This window comes from Notolepis coatsorum (genome assembly GCF_963971535.1).
Source record: "Notolepis coatsorum genome assembly, chromosome: 5".
NCBI classification, from domain to species: Eukaryota; Metazoa; Chordata; class Actinopteri; order Aulopiformes; family Paralepididae; genus Notolepis; species Notolepis coatsorum.
Window position 1 is genome coordinate 2,599,093 of NC_140169.1, and position 17,500 is coordinate 2,616,592.

The following is a 17,500-nucleotide window of genomic DNA, read 5'->3' on the forward strand; positions in this document are numbered from 1 at the left end:
AATCTTTTTGCAGAACATCTGATGTGAGGTAAGGAATTTATGTTTACGAATCTTTGGTTAATCAGATGTTCCTTTCTCCGCCATCGGACAGTGTGTGTGTGTGTGTGTGTGTGTGTGTGTGTCTGTGTGTCTGTGTGTCTGTGTGTCTGTGTGTCTGTGTCTGTGTCTGTGTGTGTGTGTGTGTGACGTTATCGCTGAGCCAGTCACGAATAAGCGATTTTTCAGCCCGCTTTTGTATCATGCATAAGGACACATATACTCTCGATAATCTAGCGTTTATTTGAAAACTATTCATAAATCAGCCGAAAAATGACAACGTGTTTTGTGTATTCCAGTAACAGGGTGATTATCGCGGATTTCTTTGGAATTACTAGAAATCTCCAAAACTATACTCGTATTCAAAACGGTATAAAACGGAAATGTACTGATGAAAAAACAATCAGTTTCGTACATGCTGACTGCAAGCAAGTCATTGATAAGCGACAGGTGTATTAGACCCATAGCCATAATTTAAGATACAGTTTAAGCGTTCGCAAATGTCCCCGTGCTCCCATTGACTAAAGCGGTGGCACGGAACGGCCTATTTTGGGCATAGGGGCGTGGCTCTGAATGTGTTACTATAGCGCTGTCGCTGTTTGAATGACAAGGATGACAGAACATCAATGAACCGAGAGAGAGGAGGGAAGGTGAGGGGGAGAGAGAGGAGAGACGGTGAGGGGGAGAGAGAGAGAGAGGAGAGAGGGTGAGGGGGGGAGAGAGGAGAGAAGGTGAGGGGGAGAGAGAGGAGAGAAGGTGAGGGGGTGAGAGAGAGAGAGAGAGAGAGGAGAGAGGAGGGAAGGTGAGGGGGAGAGAGAGGAGGGAAGGTGAGGGGGAGAGAGAGAGAGAGGAGAGAGGAGGGAAGGTGAGGGGGAGAGAGAGAGAGAGGAGAGAGGAGGGAAGGTGAGGGGGAGAGAGAGGAGAGACGGTGAGGGGGAGAGAGAGAGAGAGGAGAGAGGGTGAGGGGGGGAGAGAGGAGAGAAGGTGAGGGGGAGAGAGAGGAGAGAAGGTGAGGGGGTGAGAGAGAGAGAGAGAGAGAGAGGAGAGAGGAGGGAAGGTGAGAGGGAGAGAGAGGAGGGAAGGTGAGGGGGAGAGAGAGGAGAGAAGGTGAGGGGGAGAGAGAGGAGAGAAGGTGAGGGGAGAGAGAGAGGAGGGAAGGTGAGGGGGAGAGAGAGGAGGGAAGGTGAGGGGGAGAGAGAGGAGAGAAGGTGAGGGGGAGAGAGAGGAGAGAAGGTGAGGGGGGAGAGAGAGGAGAGAAGGTGAGGGGGGAGAGAGAGGAGGGAAGGTGAGGGGGAGAGAGAGGAGAGAAGGTGAGGGGGAGAGAGAGGAGGGAAGGTGAGGGGGAGAGAGAGGAGAGAAGGTGAGGGGGAGAGAGAGGAGAGAAGGTGAGGGGGAGAGAGAGGAGAGAAGGTGAGGGGGAGAGAGAGGAGAGAAGGTGAGGGGGAGAGAGAGGAGAGAAGGTGAGGGGGAGAGAGAGGAGAGAAGGTGAGGGGGAGAGAGGAGAGAAGGTGAGGGGGAGAGGGAGAGAAGGTGAGGGGGAGAGAGAGGAGGGAAGGTGAGGGGGGAGAGAGAGGAGAGAAGGTGAGTGGGAGAGAGGAGAGAAGGTGAGTGGGAGAGAGGAGAGAAGGTGAGGGGGAGAGAGGAGAGAAGGTGAGGGGGGAGAGAGAGGAGGGAAGGTGAGGGGGAGAGAGAGGAGAGAAGGTGAGGGGGAGAGAGGAGAGAAGGTGAGGGGGGGAGAGAGGAGGGAAGGTGAGGGGGGAGAGAGAGGAGGGAAGGTGAGGGGGAGAGAGAGGAGAGAAGGTGAGGGGGAGAGAGGAGAGAAGGTGAGGGGGAGAGAGAGGAGAGAAGGTGAGGGGGAAGAGAGAGGAGAGAAGGTGAGGGGGAGAGAGGAGAGAAGGTGAGGGGGAGAGAGGAGGGAAGGTGAGGGGGAGAGAGAGGAGGGAAGGTGAGGGGAGAGAGAGGAGGGAAGGTGAGGGGGGAGAGAGAGGAGAGAAGGTGAGGGGGAGAGAGAGGAGAGAGAAGGTGAGGGGGAGAGAGAGGAGAGAAGGTGAGGGGGAGAGAGAGGAGGGAAGGTGAGGGGGAGAGAGGGGAGAGAAGGTGAGGGGGAGAGAGGAGAGAAGGTGAGGGGGAGAGAGAGGAGAGAAGGTGAGGGGGAGAGAGAGGAGGGAAGGTGAGGGGGAGAGAGAGGAGAGGAGGTGAGGGAGAGAGAGGAGAGAAGGTGAGGGGGAGAGAGAGGAGGGAAGGTGAGGGGGAGAGAGAGGAGAGAAGGTGAGGGGGAGAGAGAGGAGAGAAGGTGAGGGGGAGAGAGAGGAGAGAAGGTGAGGGGGAGAGAGAGGAGAGAAGGTGAGGGGGGAGAGAGGAGAGAAGGTGAGGGGGAGAGAGGAGAGAAGGTGAGGGGGAGAGAGAGGAGGGAAGGTGAGGAGGAGAGAGGAGAGAAGGTGAGGGGGAGAGAGAGGAGAGAAGGTGAGGGGGAGAGAGAGGAGAGAAGGTGAGGGGGAGAGAGAGGAGGGAAGGTGAGGGGGAGAGAGGAGAGAAGGGTGAGGGGGAGAGAGGAGAGAAGGTGAGGGGGAGAGAGAGGAGGGAAGGTGAGGGGGAGAGAGAGGAGAGAAGGTGAGGGGGGAGAGGGAGGAGGGAAGGTGAGGGGGAGAGAGAGGAGAGAAGGTGAGGGGGAGAGAGGAGAGAAGGTGAGGGGGAGAGAGAGGAGAGAAGGTGAGGGGGAGAGAGAGGAGAGAAGGTGAGGGGGAGAGAGGAGAGAAGGTGAGGGGGAGAGAGAGGAGAGAAGGTGAGGGGGAGAGAGAGGAGAGAAGGTGAGGGGGAGAGAGAGGAGAGAAGGTGAGGGGGAGAGAGAGGAGAGAAGGTGAGGGGGAGAGAGGAGAGAAGGTGAGGGGGAGAGAGGAGAGAAGGTGAGGGGGAGAGAGAGGAGAGAAGGTGAGGGGGAGAGAGAGGAGAGAAGGTGAGGGGGAGAGAGAGGAGAGAAGGTGAGGGGGAGAGAGAGGAGGGAAGGTGAGGGGAGAGAGGAGAGAGGTGAGGGGGAGAGAGAGGAGAGAAGGTGAGGGGGAGAGAGGAGGGAAGGTGAGGGGGAAGAGAGAGGAGGGAAGGTGAGGGGGAGAGAGAGGGGAGAAGGTGAGGGGGAGAGAGAGGAGGGAAGGTGAGGGGGAGAGAGGAGGGAAGGTGAGGGGGAGAGAGAGGAGGGAAGGTGAGGGGGAGAGAGAGGAGAGAAGGTGAGGGGGAGAGAGAGGAGAGAAGGTGAGGGGGAGAGAGAGGAGAGAAGGTGAGGGGGAGAGAGGAGAGAAGGTGAGGGGGAGAGAGAGGAGAGAAGGTGAGGGGGAGAGAGGAGAGAAGGTGAGGGGGAGAGAGAGGAGAGAAGGTGAGGGGGAGAGAGAGGAGAGAAGGTGAGGGGGAGAGAGAGGAGAGAAGGTGAGGGGGAGAGAGAGGAGAGAAGGTGAGGGGGGAGAGAGAGAGGAGAGAGGTGAGGAGGAGAGAAGGTGAGGGAGAGAGAGAGGAGAGAAGGTGAGGGGGAGAGAGAGGAGAGAAGGTGAGGGGGAGAGAGAGGAGAGAAGGTGAGGGGGAGAGAGAGGAGAGAAGGTGAGGGGGGAGAGAGGGGAGAGAAGGTGAGGGGGAGAGAGAGGAGGGAAGGTGAGGGGGAGAGAGAGGAGGAAGGTGAGGGGGAGAGAGAGGAGAGAAGGTGAGGGGGAGAGAGAGGAGAGAAGGTGAGGGGGAGAGAGAGGAGGGAAGGTGAGGGGGAGAGGAGGAGAGAAGGTGAGGGGGAGAGAGAGGAGGGAAGGTGAGGGGGAGAGAGAGGAGGGAAGGTGAGGGGGAGAGAGGAGAGAAGGAGAGGGGGAGAGAGAGGAGGAGACGGTGAGGAGGAGAGAGAGGAGGAAGGTGAGGGGGAGAGAGAGGAGAGAAGGTGAGGGGGAGAGAGAGGAGAGAAGGTGAGGGGGGAGAGAGAGGAGAGAAGGTGAGGGGGGAGAGAGAGGAGAGAAGGAGAGGGGGAGAGAGAGGAGAGAAGGTGAGGGGGAGAGAGAGGAGAGAAGGTGAGGGGGAGAGAGAGGAGGGAAGGTGAGGGGGAGAGAGAGGAGAGAAGGTGAGGGGGAGAGAGAGGAGAGAAGGTGAGGGGGAGAGAGAGGAGGAAGGTGAGGGGGAGAGAGAGGAGGGAAGGTGAGGGGGAGAGAGAGGAGAGAAGGTGAGGGGGAGAGAGAGGAGAGAAGGTGAGGGGGAGAGAGAGGAGAGAAGGTGAGGGGGAGAGAGAGGAGAGGAAGGTGAGGGGGAGAGAGAGGAGAGGAAGGTGAGGGGGAGAGAGAGGAGAGAAGGTGAGGGGGAGAGAGAGGAGGGAAGGTGAGGGGGAGAGAGAGGAGAGAAGGAGAGGGGGAGAGAGAGGAGAGAAGGTGAGGGGGAGAGAGAGGAGAGAAGGTGAGGGGGAGAGAGGAGAGAAGGTGAGGGGGAGGAGAGAAGGTGAGGGGGAGAGAGAGGAGAGAAGGTGAGGGGGAGAGAGAGGAGAGAAGGTGAGGGGGAGAGAGAGGAGAGAAGGTGAGGGGGAGAGAGAGGAGAGAAGGTGAGGGGGAGAGAGAGGAGGGAAGGTGAGGGGGAGAGAGAGGAGGGAAGGTGAGGGGGAGAGAGAGGAGAGAAGGTGAGGGGGAGAGAGAGGAGAGAAGGTGAGGGGGAGAGAGGAGGGAAGGTGAGGGGGAGAGAGAGGAGAGAAGGTGAGGGGGGAGAGAGAGGAGAGAAGGTGAGGGGAGAGAGAGAGGAGAGAAGGTGAGGGGGAGAGAGAGGAGAGAAGGTGAGGGGGAGAGAGAGGAGGGAAGGTGAGGGGGAGAGAGAGGAGAGAAGGTGAGGGGGAGAGAGAGGAGAGAAGGTGAGGGGAGAGAGAGGAGGGAAGGTGAGGGGGAGAGAGAGGAGAGAAGGTGAGGGGGAGAGAGAGGAGAGAAGGTGAGGGGGAGAGAGGAGGGAAGGTGAGGGGGAGAGAGAGGAGGAAGGTGAGGGGGAGAGAGAGGAGGAAGGTGAGGGGGAGAGAGAGGGGAGAAGGTGAGGGGGGAGAGAGAGGAGAGAAGGTGAGGGGGAGAGAGAGGAGAGAAGGTGAGGGGGAGAGAGAGGAGAGAAGGTGAGGGGGAGAGAGAGGAGGGAAGGTGAGGGGGAGAGAGGAGAGAAGGTGAGGGGGAGAGAGGAGAGAAGGTGAGGGGGAGAGAGGAGAGAAGGTGAGGGGGAGAGAGAGGAGAGAAGGTGAGGGGGAGAGAGAGGAGAGAAGGTGAGGGGGAGAGAGAGGAGAGAAGGTGAGGGGGAGAGAGAGGAGAGAAGGTGAGGGGGAGAGAGAGGAGGGAAGGTGAGGGGGAGAGAGAGGAGAGAAGGTGAGGGGGAGAGAGAGGGAAGGTGAGGGGGAGAGAGGAGAGAAGGTGAGGGGGAGAGAGAGGAGAGAAGGTGAGGGGGAGAGGAGGGAAGGTGAGGAGGAGAGAGGAGAGAAGGTGAGGGGGAGAGAGAGGAGGGACGGTGAGGGGGAGAGAGGAGGGAAGGTGAGGGGGAGAGAGAGGAGGGAAGGTGAGGGGGAGAGAGAGGAGAGAAGGTGAGGGGGAGAGAGAGGAGGGAAGGTGAGGGAGGAGAGAGAGGAGGGAAGGTGAGGGAGAGAGAGGAGAGAAGGTGAGGGGGAGAGAGGAGGGAGGTGAGGGGGAGAGAGAGGAGAGAAGGTGAGGGGGAGAGAGAGGAGAGAAGGTGAGGGGGAGAGAGGAGGGAAGGTGAGGGGGAGAGAGGAGAGAAGGTGAGGGAGAGAGAGGAGGAGAAGGTGAGGGGGAGAGAGGAGGGAAGGTGAGGGGGAGAGAGAGGAGGGAAGGTGAGGGGGAGAGAGAGGAGAGAAGGTGAGGGGAGAGAGAGGAGAGAAGGTGAGGGGGAGAGAGAGGAGAGAAGGTGAGGGGGAGAGAGAGGAGAGAAGGTGAGGGGGAGAGAGAGGAGAGAAGGTGAGGGGGAGAGAGAGGAGAGAAGGTGAGGGGGAGAGAGAGGAGAGAAGGTGAGGGGGAGAGAGGAGAGAAGGTGAGGGGGAGAGAGAGGGAGAAGGTGAGGGGGAGAGAGAGGAGAGAAGGTGAGGGGGGGAGAGAGAGGAGCGAAGGTGAGGGGGAGAGAGAGGAGGGAAGGTGAGGGAGAGAGAGAGGAGGGAAGGTGAGGGGGAGAGAGGAGGGAAGGTGAGGGGGAGAGAGAGGAGGAAGGTGAGGGGGAGAGAGAGGAGAGAAGGTGAGGGGGAGAGAGAGGAGAGAAGGTGAGGGGGAGAGAGGAGGAGAGAAGGTGAGGGGAGAGAGAGGAGAGAAGGTGAGGGGGAGAGAGAGGAGAGAAGGTGAGGGGGAGAGAGAGAGGAGAGGAAGGTGAGGGGGAGAGAGAGGAGAGAAGGTGAGGGGGAGAGAGAGGAGAGAAGGTGAGGGGGAGAGAGAGGAGGAGAAGGTGAGGGGGAGAGAGAGGAGAGAAGGTGAGGGGGAGAGAGAGGAGAAGGTGAGGGGGAGAGAGAGGAGAGAAGGTGAGGGGGAGAGAGAGGAGAGAAGGTGAGGGGGAGAGAGAGGAGGGAAGGTGAGGGGAGAGAGAGGAGAGAAGGTGAGGGGGAGAGAGAGGAGGAGAAGGTGAGGGGGGAGAGAGAGGAGGGAAGGTGAGGGGGAGAGAGAGGAGGGAAGGTGAGGGGGAGAGAGAGGAGAGAAGGTGAGGGGGAGAGAGAGGAGAGAAGGTGAGGGGAGGAGAGAGGAGAGAGGTGAGGGAGGGAGAGAGAGGAGAGAAGGTGAGGGGGAGAGAGAGGAGGAAGGTGAGGGGGAGAGAGAGGAGGGAAGGTGAGGGGAGAGAGGAGGAGGACGGTGAGGGGAGAGAGAGGAGGGAAGGTGAGGGGGAGAGAGAGGAGAGAAGGTGAGGGGGGAGAGAGAGGAGGGAAGGTGAGGAGGAGAGAGAGGAGAGAAGGTGAGGGGGAGAGAGAGGAGAGAAGGTGAGGGGGAGAGAGAGGAGAGAAGGTGAGGGGGAGAGAGAGGAGAGAGGTGAGGGGAGAGAGAGGAGGAAGGTGAGGGGGAGAGAGAGGAGAGAAGGTGAGGGGGAGAGAGAGGAGAGAAGGTGAGGGGGAGAGAGAGGAGAGAAGGTGAGGGGGAGAGAGAGGAGGGAAGGTGAGGGGGAGAGAGAGGAGGGAAGGTGAGGGAGAGAGAGGAGAAGGTGAGGGGGGAGAGAGAGGAGAGAAGGTGAGGGGAGAGAGAGGAGAGAAGGTGAGGGGGAGAGAGGAGAGAAGGTGAGGGGGAGAGAGAGGAGAGAAGGTGAGGGGGAGAGAGAGGAGAGAAGGTGAGGGGGAGAGAGAGGAGGAAGGTGAGGGGGAGAGAGAGGAGAGAAGGTGAGGGGGAGAGAGAGGACAGAGAAGGTGAGGGGGAGAGAGAGGAGGGACGGTGAGGAGGAGAGAGAGGAGAGAAGGTGAGGGGGAGAGAGAGGAGAGAAGGTGAGGGGGAGAGAGAGGGAGAGAAGGTGAGGGGGAGAGAGAGGAGGGAAGGTGAGGGAGAGAGAGGAGAGGAGGTGAGGGGGAGAGAGAGGAGGGAAGGTGAGGGGGAGAGAGAGGAGAGAAGGTGAGGGGGGGGGGAGGAGGGAAGGTGAGGAGGAGAGAGAGGAGAGAAGGTGAGGGGGAGAGAGAGGAGAGAAGGGTGAGGGGGAGAGAGAGGAGAGAAGGTGAGGGGGAGAGAGAGAGGAGGGAAGAGTGAGGAGGAGAGAGAGGAGGGAAGGTGAGGGGGAGAGAGAGGAGAGAAGGTGAGGAGGAGAGAGAGGAGGGAAGGTGAGGGGGAGAGAGAGGAGAGAAGGTGAGGGGGAGAGAGAGGAGAGAAGGTGAGGGGGAGAGAGAGGAGGGAAGGTGAGGGGGAGAGAGAGAGGAGGGAAGGTGAGGGGGAGAGAGGAGGGAAGGTAAGGGAGAGAGAGGAGAGAAGGTGAGGGAGAGAGAGACAGAGGAGGGAAGGTGAGGGGGAGAGAGAGGAGGGAAGGTGAGGGGGAGAGAGAGGAGGAGAAGGTGAGGGGGAGAGAGAGGAGAGAAGGTGAGGGAGAGAGAGAGGAGAGAAGGTGAGGGGGAGAGGAGAGGAGAGAAGGTGAGGGGGAGAGAGGAGAGAAGGTGGGGAGAGAGAGAGGAGAGAAGGTGAGGGGGAGAGAGAGGAGGAGAAGGTGAGGGGGGAGAGAGAGGAGGGAAGGTGAGGGGAGAGAGAGAGAGGAGAGAAGGTGAGGGGAGAGAGAGGAGAGAAGGTGAGGGGGAGAGAGGAGGGAAGGTGAGGGGGAGAGAGAGGAGAGAAGGTGAGGGGGAGAGAGAGGGGAGAAGGTGAGGGGGAGAGAGGAGAGAAGGTGAGGGGGAGAGAGAGGAGAGAAGGTGAGGGGGAGAGAGAGAGGAGGGAAGGTGAGGGGGAGAGAGGAGGGAAGGTGAGCGGGAGAGAGAGGAGGAGAGAGGTGAGAAGGAGAGAGAGGAGGGAAGGTGAGGGGGAGAGAGAGGAGAAGGTGAGGGGGAGAGAGAGGAGAAGGTGAGGGGGAGAGAGAGGAGAGAAGGTGGGGGAGAGAGAGGAGAGAAGGTGAGGGGAGAGAGAGAGGAGGGAAGGTGAGGGGGAGAGAGAGGAGAGAAGGTGAGGGGGAGAGAGAGGAGAGAAGGTGAGGGGGAGAGAGAGGAGGGAAGGTGAGGGGGAGAGAGAGGAGAGCAGGTGGGGGAGAGAGAGGAGGGAAGGTGAGGGGGAGAGAGAGGAGAGAAGGTGAGGGGGAGAGAGAGGAGGGAAGGTGAGGGGAGAGAGAGGAGGGAAGGTGAGGGGGAGAGAGAGGATAGAAGGTGAGGGGAGAGAGAGGAGAGAAGGTGAGGGGGGGAGAGAGGAGAGAAGGTGAGGGGGAGAGAGAGGAGAGAAGGTGAGGGGGAGAGAGAGAGGAGGGACGGTGAGGAGGAGAGAGAGGAGGGAAGGTGAGGGGGAGAGAGAGGAGGGAAGGTGAGGGGGAGAGAGAGGAGGGAAGGTGAGGGGGAGAGGGAGGAGGGACGGTGAGGAGGAGAGAGGAGGGAAGGTGAGGGGGAGAGAGGAGAGAAGGTGAGGGGGGAGAGAGAGGAGAGAAGGTGAGGGGGAGAGAGAGGAGGGACGGGTGAGGAGGAGAGAGAGGAGGGAAGGTGAGGGGGCGGAGAGAGAGGAGAGAAGGTGAGGGGGAGAGAGAGGAGGGACGGTGAGGAGGAGAGAGAGGAGAGAAGGTGAGGGGGAGAGAGAGGAGAGAAGGTGAGGGGGAGAGAGAGGAGAGAAGGTGAGGGGGAGAGAGAGGAGAGAAGGTGAGGGGAGAGAGAGGAGGAAGGTGAGGGGGAGAGAGAGGAGAGAAGGTGAGGGGGAGAGAGAGGAGAGAAGGTGAGGGGGAGAGAGAGGAGAGAAGGTAAGGGGGAGAGAGAGGAGGGAAGGTGAGGGAGAGAGAGAGAGGAGAGGAGGTGAGGGGGAGAGAGAGGAGGGAAGGTGAGGGGGAGAGAGAGGGAGAGAAGGTGAGGGGGAGAGAGAGGAGAGAAGGTGAGGGGGAGAGAGAGGAGGGAAGGTGAGGAGGAGAGAGAGGAGGGAAGGTGAGGGGGAGAGAGAGGAGAGAAGGTGAGGGGGAGAGAGAGGAGGGAAGGTGAGGGGGAGAGAGGAGAGAAGGTGAGGGGGAGAGAGAGGAGGGAAGGTGAGGGGGAGAGGAGGGAAGGTAAGGGAGAGAGAGGAGAGAAGGTGAGGGAGAGAGAGACAGAGGAGGGAAGGTGAGGGGGAGAGAGAGGAGGGAAGGTGAGGGAGAGAGAGAGGAGGGAAGGTGAGAGAGAGAGGAGAAGGTGAGGGGGAGAGAGAGGAGAGAAGGTGAGGGGGAGAGAGGAGAGAAGGTGAGGGGAGAGAGAGAGGAGAGAAGGTGAGGGGGAGAGAGAGGAGAGAAGGTGAGGGGGAGAGAGGAGAGAAGGTGAGGGAGAGAGAGAGGAGAGAAGGTGAGGGGGAGAGAGGAGAGAAGGTGAGGGGAGAGAGAGGAGGGAAGGTGAGGGAGAGAGAGAGGAGAGAAGGTGAGGGGGAGAGAGGAGAGAAGGTGAGGGGGAGAGAGGAGGGAAGGTGAGGGGGAGAGAGGAGAGAAGGTGAGGGGGAGAGAGGAGAGAAGGTGAGGGGGAGAGAGGAGAGAAGGTGAGGGGGAGAGAGAGGGGAGAAGGTGAGGGGGAGAGAGGAGAGAAGGTGAGGGGAGAGAGAGAGGAGGGAAGGTGAGGGGGAGAGAGGAGGGAAGGTGAGCGGGAGAGAGAGGAGAGAGAGGAGAGAAGGAGAGAGAGGAGGGAAGGTGAGGGGGAGAGAGAGGAGAGAAGGTGAGGGGGAGAGAGAGGAGGGAAGGTGAGGGGGAGAGAGAGGAGAGAAGGTGAGGGGGAGAGAGAGGAGAGAAGGTGAGGGGGAGAGAGAGGAGAGAAGGTGAGGGGAGGGAGAGAGGAGGGAAGGTGAGCGGGAGAGAGAGGAGAGAGAGGAGAGAAGGAGAGAGAGGAGGGAAGGTGAGGGGGAGAGAGAGGAGAGAAGGTGAGGGGGAGAGAGAGGAGAGAGAGGAGAGAGAGGAGAGAGAGGAGAGAAGGTAAGGGGGAGAGAGGAGAGAAGGTGAGGGGGAGAGAGAGGAGAGAAGGTGAGGGGGAGAGAGAGGAGAGAAGGTGAGGGGGAGAGAGGAGAGAAGGTGAGGGGGAGAGAGAGGAGAGAAGGTGAGGGGGGAGAGAGAGGAGGGAAGGTGAGGGGGAGAGAGAGGAGGGAAGGTGAGGGGGAGAGAGAGAAGAGAAGGTGAGGGGGAGAGAGACAGAGAAGGTGAGGGGGAGAGAGAGGAGGGACGGTGAGGAGGAGAGAGAGGAGAGAAGGTGAGGGGGAGAGAGAGGAGAGAAGGTGAGGGGGGAGAGAGAGGAGAGAAGGTGAGGGGGAGAGAGAGGAGGGAAGGTGAGGGAGAGAGAGGAGAGGAGGTGAGGGGGAGAGAGAGGAGGGAAGGTGAGGGGGAGAGAGAGGAGAGAAGGTGAGGGGGGGGGGAGGAGGGAAGGTGGAGGAGAGAGAGGAGAGAAGGTGAGGGGGAGAGAGAGGAGAGAAGGTGAGGGGGAGAGAGAGGAGAGAAGGTGAGGGGGAGAGAGAGAGGAGGGAAGGTGAGGAGGAGAGAGAGAGGAGGGAAGGTGAGGGGGAGAGAGAGGAGAGAAGGTGAGGAGGAGAGAGAGGAGGGAAGGTGAGGGGGAGAGAGAGGAGAGAAGGTGAGGGGGAGAGAGAGGAGAGAAGGTGAGGGGGGAGAGAGAGGAGGGAAGGTGAGGGGGAGAGAGAGGAGGGAAGGTGAGGGGGAGAGAGGAGGGAAGGTAAGGGAGAGAGAGGAGAGAAGGTGAGGGAGAGAGAGACAGAGGAGAGGAAGGTGAGGGGGAGAGAGAGGAGGGAAGGTGAGGGGGAGAGAGAGGAGAGAAGGTGAGGGGGAGAGAGGAGAGAAGGTGAGGGAGAGAGAGAGGAGAGAAGGTGAGGGGGAGAGAGAGGAGAGAAGGTGAGGGGGAGAGAGGAGAGAAGGTGAGGGAGAGAGAGAGGAGAGAAGGTGAGGGGGAGAGAGGAGAGAAGGTGAGGGGGAGAGAGAGGAGGGAAGGTGAGGGAGAGAGAGAGGAGAGAAGGTGAGGGGGAGAGAGGAGAGAAGGTGAGGGGGAGAGAGGAGGAAGGTGAGGGGGAGAGAGGAGAGAAGGTGAGGGGGAGAGAGAGAGGGGAGAAGGTGAGGGGGAGAGAGGAGAGAAGGTGAGGGGGAGAGAGAGGAGGGAAGGTGAGGGGGAGAGAGAGAGGAGAGAAGGTGAGGGGGAGAGAGAGGAGGGAAGGTGAGGGGAGAGAGAGGAGGGAAGGTGAGGCGGGAGAGAGAGGAGAGAGAGGAGAGAAGGAGAGAGAGGAGGGAAGGTGAGGGGAGAGAGAGGAGGAGAAGGTGAGGGGGAGAGAGAGGAGAGAAGGTGAGGGGGAGAGAGAGGAGAGAAGGTGAGGGGGAGAGAGAGGAGAGAAGGTGAGGGGGAGAGAGAGGAGAGAAGGTGAGGGGGAGAGAGAGGAGAGAAGGTGAGGGGGAGAGAGAGGAGAGAAGGTGAGGGGGAGAGAGAGGAGGGAAGGTGAGGGGGAGAGAGAGGAGAGAAGGTGAGGGGGAGAGAGAGGAGAGAAGGTGAGGGGAGAGAGAGAGGAGGGAAGGTGAGGGGGAGAGAGAGGAGAGAAGGTGAGGGGGGAGAGAGGAGGGAAGGTGAGGGGAGAGAGAGGAGAGAAGGTGAGGGGGAGAGAGAGAGGATAGAAGGTGAGGGGGAGAGAGAGGAGGGAAGGTGAGGGGGAGAGAGAGGAGAGAAGGTGAGGGGGGAGAGAGAGGAGAGAAGGTGAGGGGGAGAGAGAGGAGAGAAGGTGAGGGGGAGAGAGAGGAGGGACGGTGAGGAGGAGAGAGAGGAGGGAAGGTGAGGGGGAGAGAGAGGAGGGAAGGTGAGGGGGAGAGAGAGGAGGGAAGGTGAGGGGGAGAGGGAGGAGGGACGGTGAGGAGGAGAGAGGAGGGAAGGTGAGGGGGAGAGAGGAGAGAAGGTGAGGGGGGGAGAGAGGAGAGAAGGTGAGGGGAGAGAGAGGAGGGACGGTGAGGAGGAGAGAGAGGAGGGAAGGTGAGGGGGAGAGAGAGGAGAGAAGGTGAGGGGGAGAGAGAGGAGGGACGGTGAGGAGGAGAGAGAGGAGAGAAGGTGAGGGGGAGAGAGAGGAGAGAAGGTGAGGGGGAGAGAGAGGAGAGAAGGTGAGGGGGAGAGAGAGGAGAGAAGGTGAGGGGGAGAGAGAGGAGAGAAGGTGAGGGGGGAGAGAGAGGAGGGAAGGTGAGGGGGAGAGAGAGGAGAGAAGGTGAGGGGGAGAGAGAGGAGAGAAGGTGAGGGGGAGAGAGAGGAGAGAAGGTAAGGGGGAGAGAGAGGAGGGAAGGTGAGGGAGAGAGAGGAGAGGAGGTGAGGGGGAGAGAGAGGAGGGAAGGTGAGGGGGAGAGAGAGGAGAGAAGGTGAGGGGGAGAGAGAGGAGAGAAGGTGAGGGGGGAGAGAGAGGAGGGAAGGTGAGGAGGAGAGAGAGGAGGGAAGGTGAGGGGGGAGAGAGAGGGAGAGAAGGTGAGGGGGAGAGAGAGGAGGGAAGGTGAGGGGGAGAGAGGAGAGAAGGTGAGGGGGAGAGAGAGGAGGGAAGGTGAGGGGGAGAGAGGAGAGAAGGTGAGGGGGAGAGAGAGGAGAGAAGGTGAGGGAGAGAGAGACAGAGGAGGGAAGGTGAGGGGGAGAGAGAGGAGGGAAGGTGAGGGAGAGAGAGAGGAGGGAAGGTGAGAGAGAGGAGAAGGTGAGGGGGAGAGAGGAGAGAAGGTGAGGGAGAGAGAGGAGAGAAGGTGAGGGAGAGAGAGACAGAGGAGGGAAGGTGAGGGGGAGAGAGAGGAGGGAAGGTGAGGGAGAGAGAGAGGAGGGAAGGTAAGGGAGAGAGAGGAGAGAAGGTGAGGGAGAGAGAGAGGAGGGAAGGTGAGGGAGAGAGAGAGGAGGGAAGGTGAGGGGGAGAGAGAGGAGGGAAGGTGAGGGAGAGAGAGAGGAGGGAAGGTAAGGGAGAGAGAGGAGAGAAGGTGAGGGAGAGAGAGACAGAGGAGGGAAGGTGAGGGGGAGAGAGAGGAGGGAAGGTGAGGGAGAGAGAGAGGAGGGAAGGTGAGAGAGAGAGGAGAAGGTGAGGGGGAGAGAGAGGAGAGAAGGTGAGGGGGGAGAGAGGAGAGAAGGTGAGGGAGAGAGAGAGGAGAGAAGGTGAGGGGGAGAGAGAGGAGAGAAGGTGAGGGGGAGAGAGGAGAGAAGGTGAGGGAGAGAGAGAGGAGAGAAGGTGAGGGGGAGAGAGGAGAGAAGGTGAGGGGGAGAGAGAGGAGGGAAGGTGAGGGAGAGAGAGAGGAGAGAAGGTGAGGGGGAGAGAGGAGAGAAGGTGAGGGGGAGAGAGGAGGGAAGGTGAGGGGGAGAGAGGAGAGAAGGTGAGGGGGAGAGAGGAGAGAAGGTGAGGGGGAGAGAGGAGAGAAGGTGAGGGGGAGAGAGAGGGGAGAAGGTGAGGGGGAGAGAGAGGGGAGAAGGTGAGGGGGAGAGAGGAGAGAAGGTGAGGGGGAGAGAGAGGAGGGAAGGTGAGGGGGAGAGAGGAGGGAAGGTGAGCGGGAGAGAGAGGAGAAGAGAGGAGAGAGAGGAGGGAAGGTGAGGGGGAGAGAGAGGAGAGAAGGTGAGGGGGAGAGAGGAGGGAAGGTGAGGGGGAGAGAGAGGAGAGAAGGTGAGGGGGAGAGAGAGGAGAGAAGGTGAGGGGGAGAGAGAGGAGAGAAGGTGAGGGGGAGAGAGGAGAGAAGGTGAGGGAGAGAGAGAGGAGAGAAGGTGAGGGGGAGAGAGGAGAGAAGGTGAGGGGGAGAGAGAGGAGAGAAGGTGAGGGGGAGAGAGGAGAGAAGGTGAGGGGGAGAGAGAGGAGAGAAGGTGAGGGGGAGAGAGGAGAGAAGGTGAGGGGGAGAGAGAGGAGAGAAGGTGAGGGGGAGAGAGGAGGGAAGGTGAGCGGGAGAGAGAGGAGAGAGAGGAGAGAAGGAGAGAGAGGAGGGAAGGTGAGGGGGAGAGAGAGGAGAGAAGGTGAGGGGGAGAGAGAGGAGAGAGAGGAGAGAGAGGAGAGAGAGGAGAGAAGGTAAGGGGGAGAGAGAGGAGAGAAGGTGAGGGGGAGAGAGAGGAGAGAAGGTGAGGGGGAGAGAGAGGGGAGGGATTTGACTGACACACGGTGCAGAGAGAGAATCTCAATATCCTATCAAAAAGTCTATTGGATACAGCTGAGCAGTTCAGCTGAAGCACTGCGTTACTTGTGAGGTCATTAACAGGGGACGCATGTTAGACTTGAAACGGTTTCTTCTACCCTGACAGCCTGCTCCATCTTAATGCCCTCAACGATATCGATTGGCTCCTTGAGGATGGCTTCCGGAGTCTCTGCTGCAACGTCTTCAATGTTCACACCTCCTTGAGAACTGCCAATCAGCACAGGACCCTGTGTGGGGGCGGGAGGGACAAAGAGGATTACAACCAATCACTTTCTGATTTCCATTTGACAATATTTTAAGAACCTACAGTATAATTACTATTCCTATATAAAAAGCCATAGTTTAGTGACAAGAACGATGGCAGAAAGGCTCAGCCAATTAAAGGGGAGGGATGATTAGGTGGCCTTGATGTCAGAGACCAGGAAGGCCGGGGAACCACCTACTCTTCTTCTTTTCTTTTCAGTCGGCACCTCCGTTTAACCCTTTCACTGCCACACTACAGAAGGTTAACCCTTTACTATCACACTACCTGGTGGTGGAAGCTAGCTGCTACAGGGCTGGTGGAGGCTAGTAAGCCTCAAGTGAGGCTTGTAGGCCTCAGCCCACAAAGCAGGGCAGATGGAGGCTAAGGCTTGTAGAGCAGATGGAGTAAGCCTCAGCTCCCAGAGCAGATGGAAAAGGGCCTCAGTATGCAGATGGAGCCCACAACACCAGAACAGATTAAATAATCCACAAGCCACAGGAAGTGTCTTAAAAACTTGTATTTGCTGCTGCAGTCCCGGTCTAAAAGAGAGCCTCGCTGCAGCAAGAGCTAGAGCTCTGAGTAGGCGCAGCTTGTATGAGCAGTTCCCCAGAAGCTAAACAAATACCCCAAGCAGTCCACAAATTCACAGCACAAAATCCTTACCTGGATTGGAAAGAATGCCAGGATGAAAAATGTGAATGAAAAACTACTGGTTACTTAAAAAAAAATAGTACTAAAAGTGTTAAAAAAAAAACTAAGTTACAAACAAAACATGAGCAAACACCAAACAGAAACCATAGACCCTAACTCAGGGGTCAGGAACCTTTTTGACTGGGAGAGCCATAAAAGCCAAATATTTCTAAATATATTTCATTGAGAGCCATATAGTATTTTTAACATATAATAAATTAAATATGTCTTACTTTTAATGCGACTTCTGGTGCTGCATGGTTTTGCTGATGGCCTTGTAATCTGGTTCATACGTGGTGAGGTTGAGCTTCATGCAGGCGTTGAGGCTTCCATCAGTTAAACGTGAGCGTAGGTTGGTCTTAATGTTCCTCATATGACAGAATGACTGCCCACATGCATATGTAGAGCCAAACATGGTCAATACGGCAATACTCACGCTGCATTGTGTGGTATGTCACAGGAAGCTCGTTCCAAGTTTTAAGAATCAGCTGGTCTTCAGGTTGAAGATTTTTAATTTCTGTCCACTTGTGTTCCCTCGCCAGCTCTGCTCGCTATATCTTCAGCTACAGATACTATTAGCTGTATCTTCAAAACTAATTTCTGTTTACTTAAAAATGACAGTATTATTAAGAAATATCACAAGTATTTAATTAAAAAAAAATTAAAAAATTAAAAAAATGTACTAAAAAAAATTCTGGGAGCCATATGCTGTCACCAGAAGAGCCATATATGGCTCGCGAGCCATAGGTTCCCGACCCCTGCCCTAACTTCAGTACTGAGACGCCATAACATGTTCACCTTATCCTTTACTACGCTGCCATCTAGTGGTGTCGTTGGAACATCACCATCAACACGCTGTGGCTCAGGCCTGGCTGGGACCCTGGAAGCCAGGTTCATTAAACGGTTTACAAGTTATGCCTCACATTCACTCACACTATTCACACACGCAACGGTGAAAGCAACGACGCAAGCCAAGGTGCCGACACTTCCGACATGCTGCCGGGACGAGCCGGAATCTAACCGGAAACCTTCCGATTACCAGACAACCACTCTTACCTCCTGAGCCACTGTCGCCCCTCATTAGAAGAGAATAAAGCCCATGATAGCTTTGGACCGTGAGCCATTCCAGGTCCCAATACAGTTTAAATATCATCAGGGATGGGAGTTAACCCATTAACCCCAGCCAGTTGGACCACGTTCCCCTGTCAATCATCTCTGTCCCAAGAGGGTGGAAGTGAACCAACCGGCGACACTTTTATACTCTATTTATGCCTTTCATTTTATTAGATTTTTTATCCATTTCACGTAAATCACTTTGAATTACCCGTGTATGAAATGTGCTATACAAATAAACCTGTGTTGCTTTTCTATTTTAATTATATTATGAATTCAAAACTGAGAATGAGTTAAATAATAATCCTACACAGAGCCGTCTCTCACGTCACACAGCCTGCAAAACAGCTCTGTACCAAGTGCCTTATGAGTATTGAGTAACAAACACTGAACTAAACAAATATAAAGCTTGTGGGAACATTTACGAGCATATGCAGTGATATGATTATCAGAAAAGTTAATAGTCGGGCGCCAGGGTGGCGCACCACGTGCAGCGCTGCGGTGCAACGCGGCCGCCGCGGGTTCGACTCCCGGACCCGGCAACCTTTGCCGAATGTCTTCCCCCTCTATCTCCCATACTTCCTCTCTCTCTCTCTCTCTCTCTCTGCCGGACTGCCAGGAGAAAAAAAATAAACTATAAAAATCTACCAAAAACATAATAAAAAAGAAAAAGAAGAAAAGTGAGTATTTCCTGCC

General features: G+C 57.6%; 1 protein-coding gene across 1 annotated transcript in view; it reads right to left on the reverse strand.

Annotated features, from left to right (window-relative positions):
• Window positions 1-17,500, reverse strand: part of sucla2 (succinate-CoA ligase ADP-forming subunit beta) — a 65,617-nt gene that overhangs the window by 9,709 nt on the left and 38,408 nt on the right. The window contains exon 5 of the mRNA XM_084315316.1: window positions 14,856-14,984. Within this exon, the coding sequence (XP_084171442.1) occupies window positions 14,856-14,984 (129 nt within the window). The remainder of the gene's footprint in view (window positions 1-14,855; window positions 14,985-17,500) is intronic.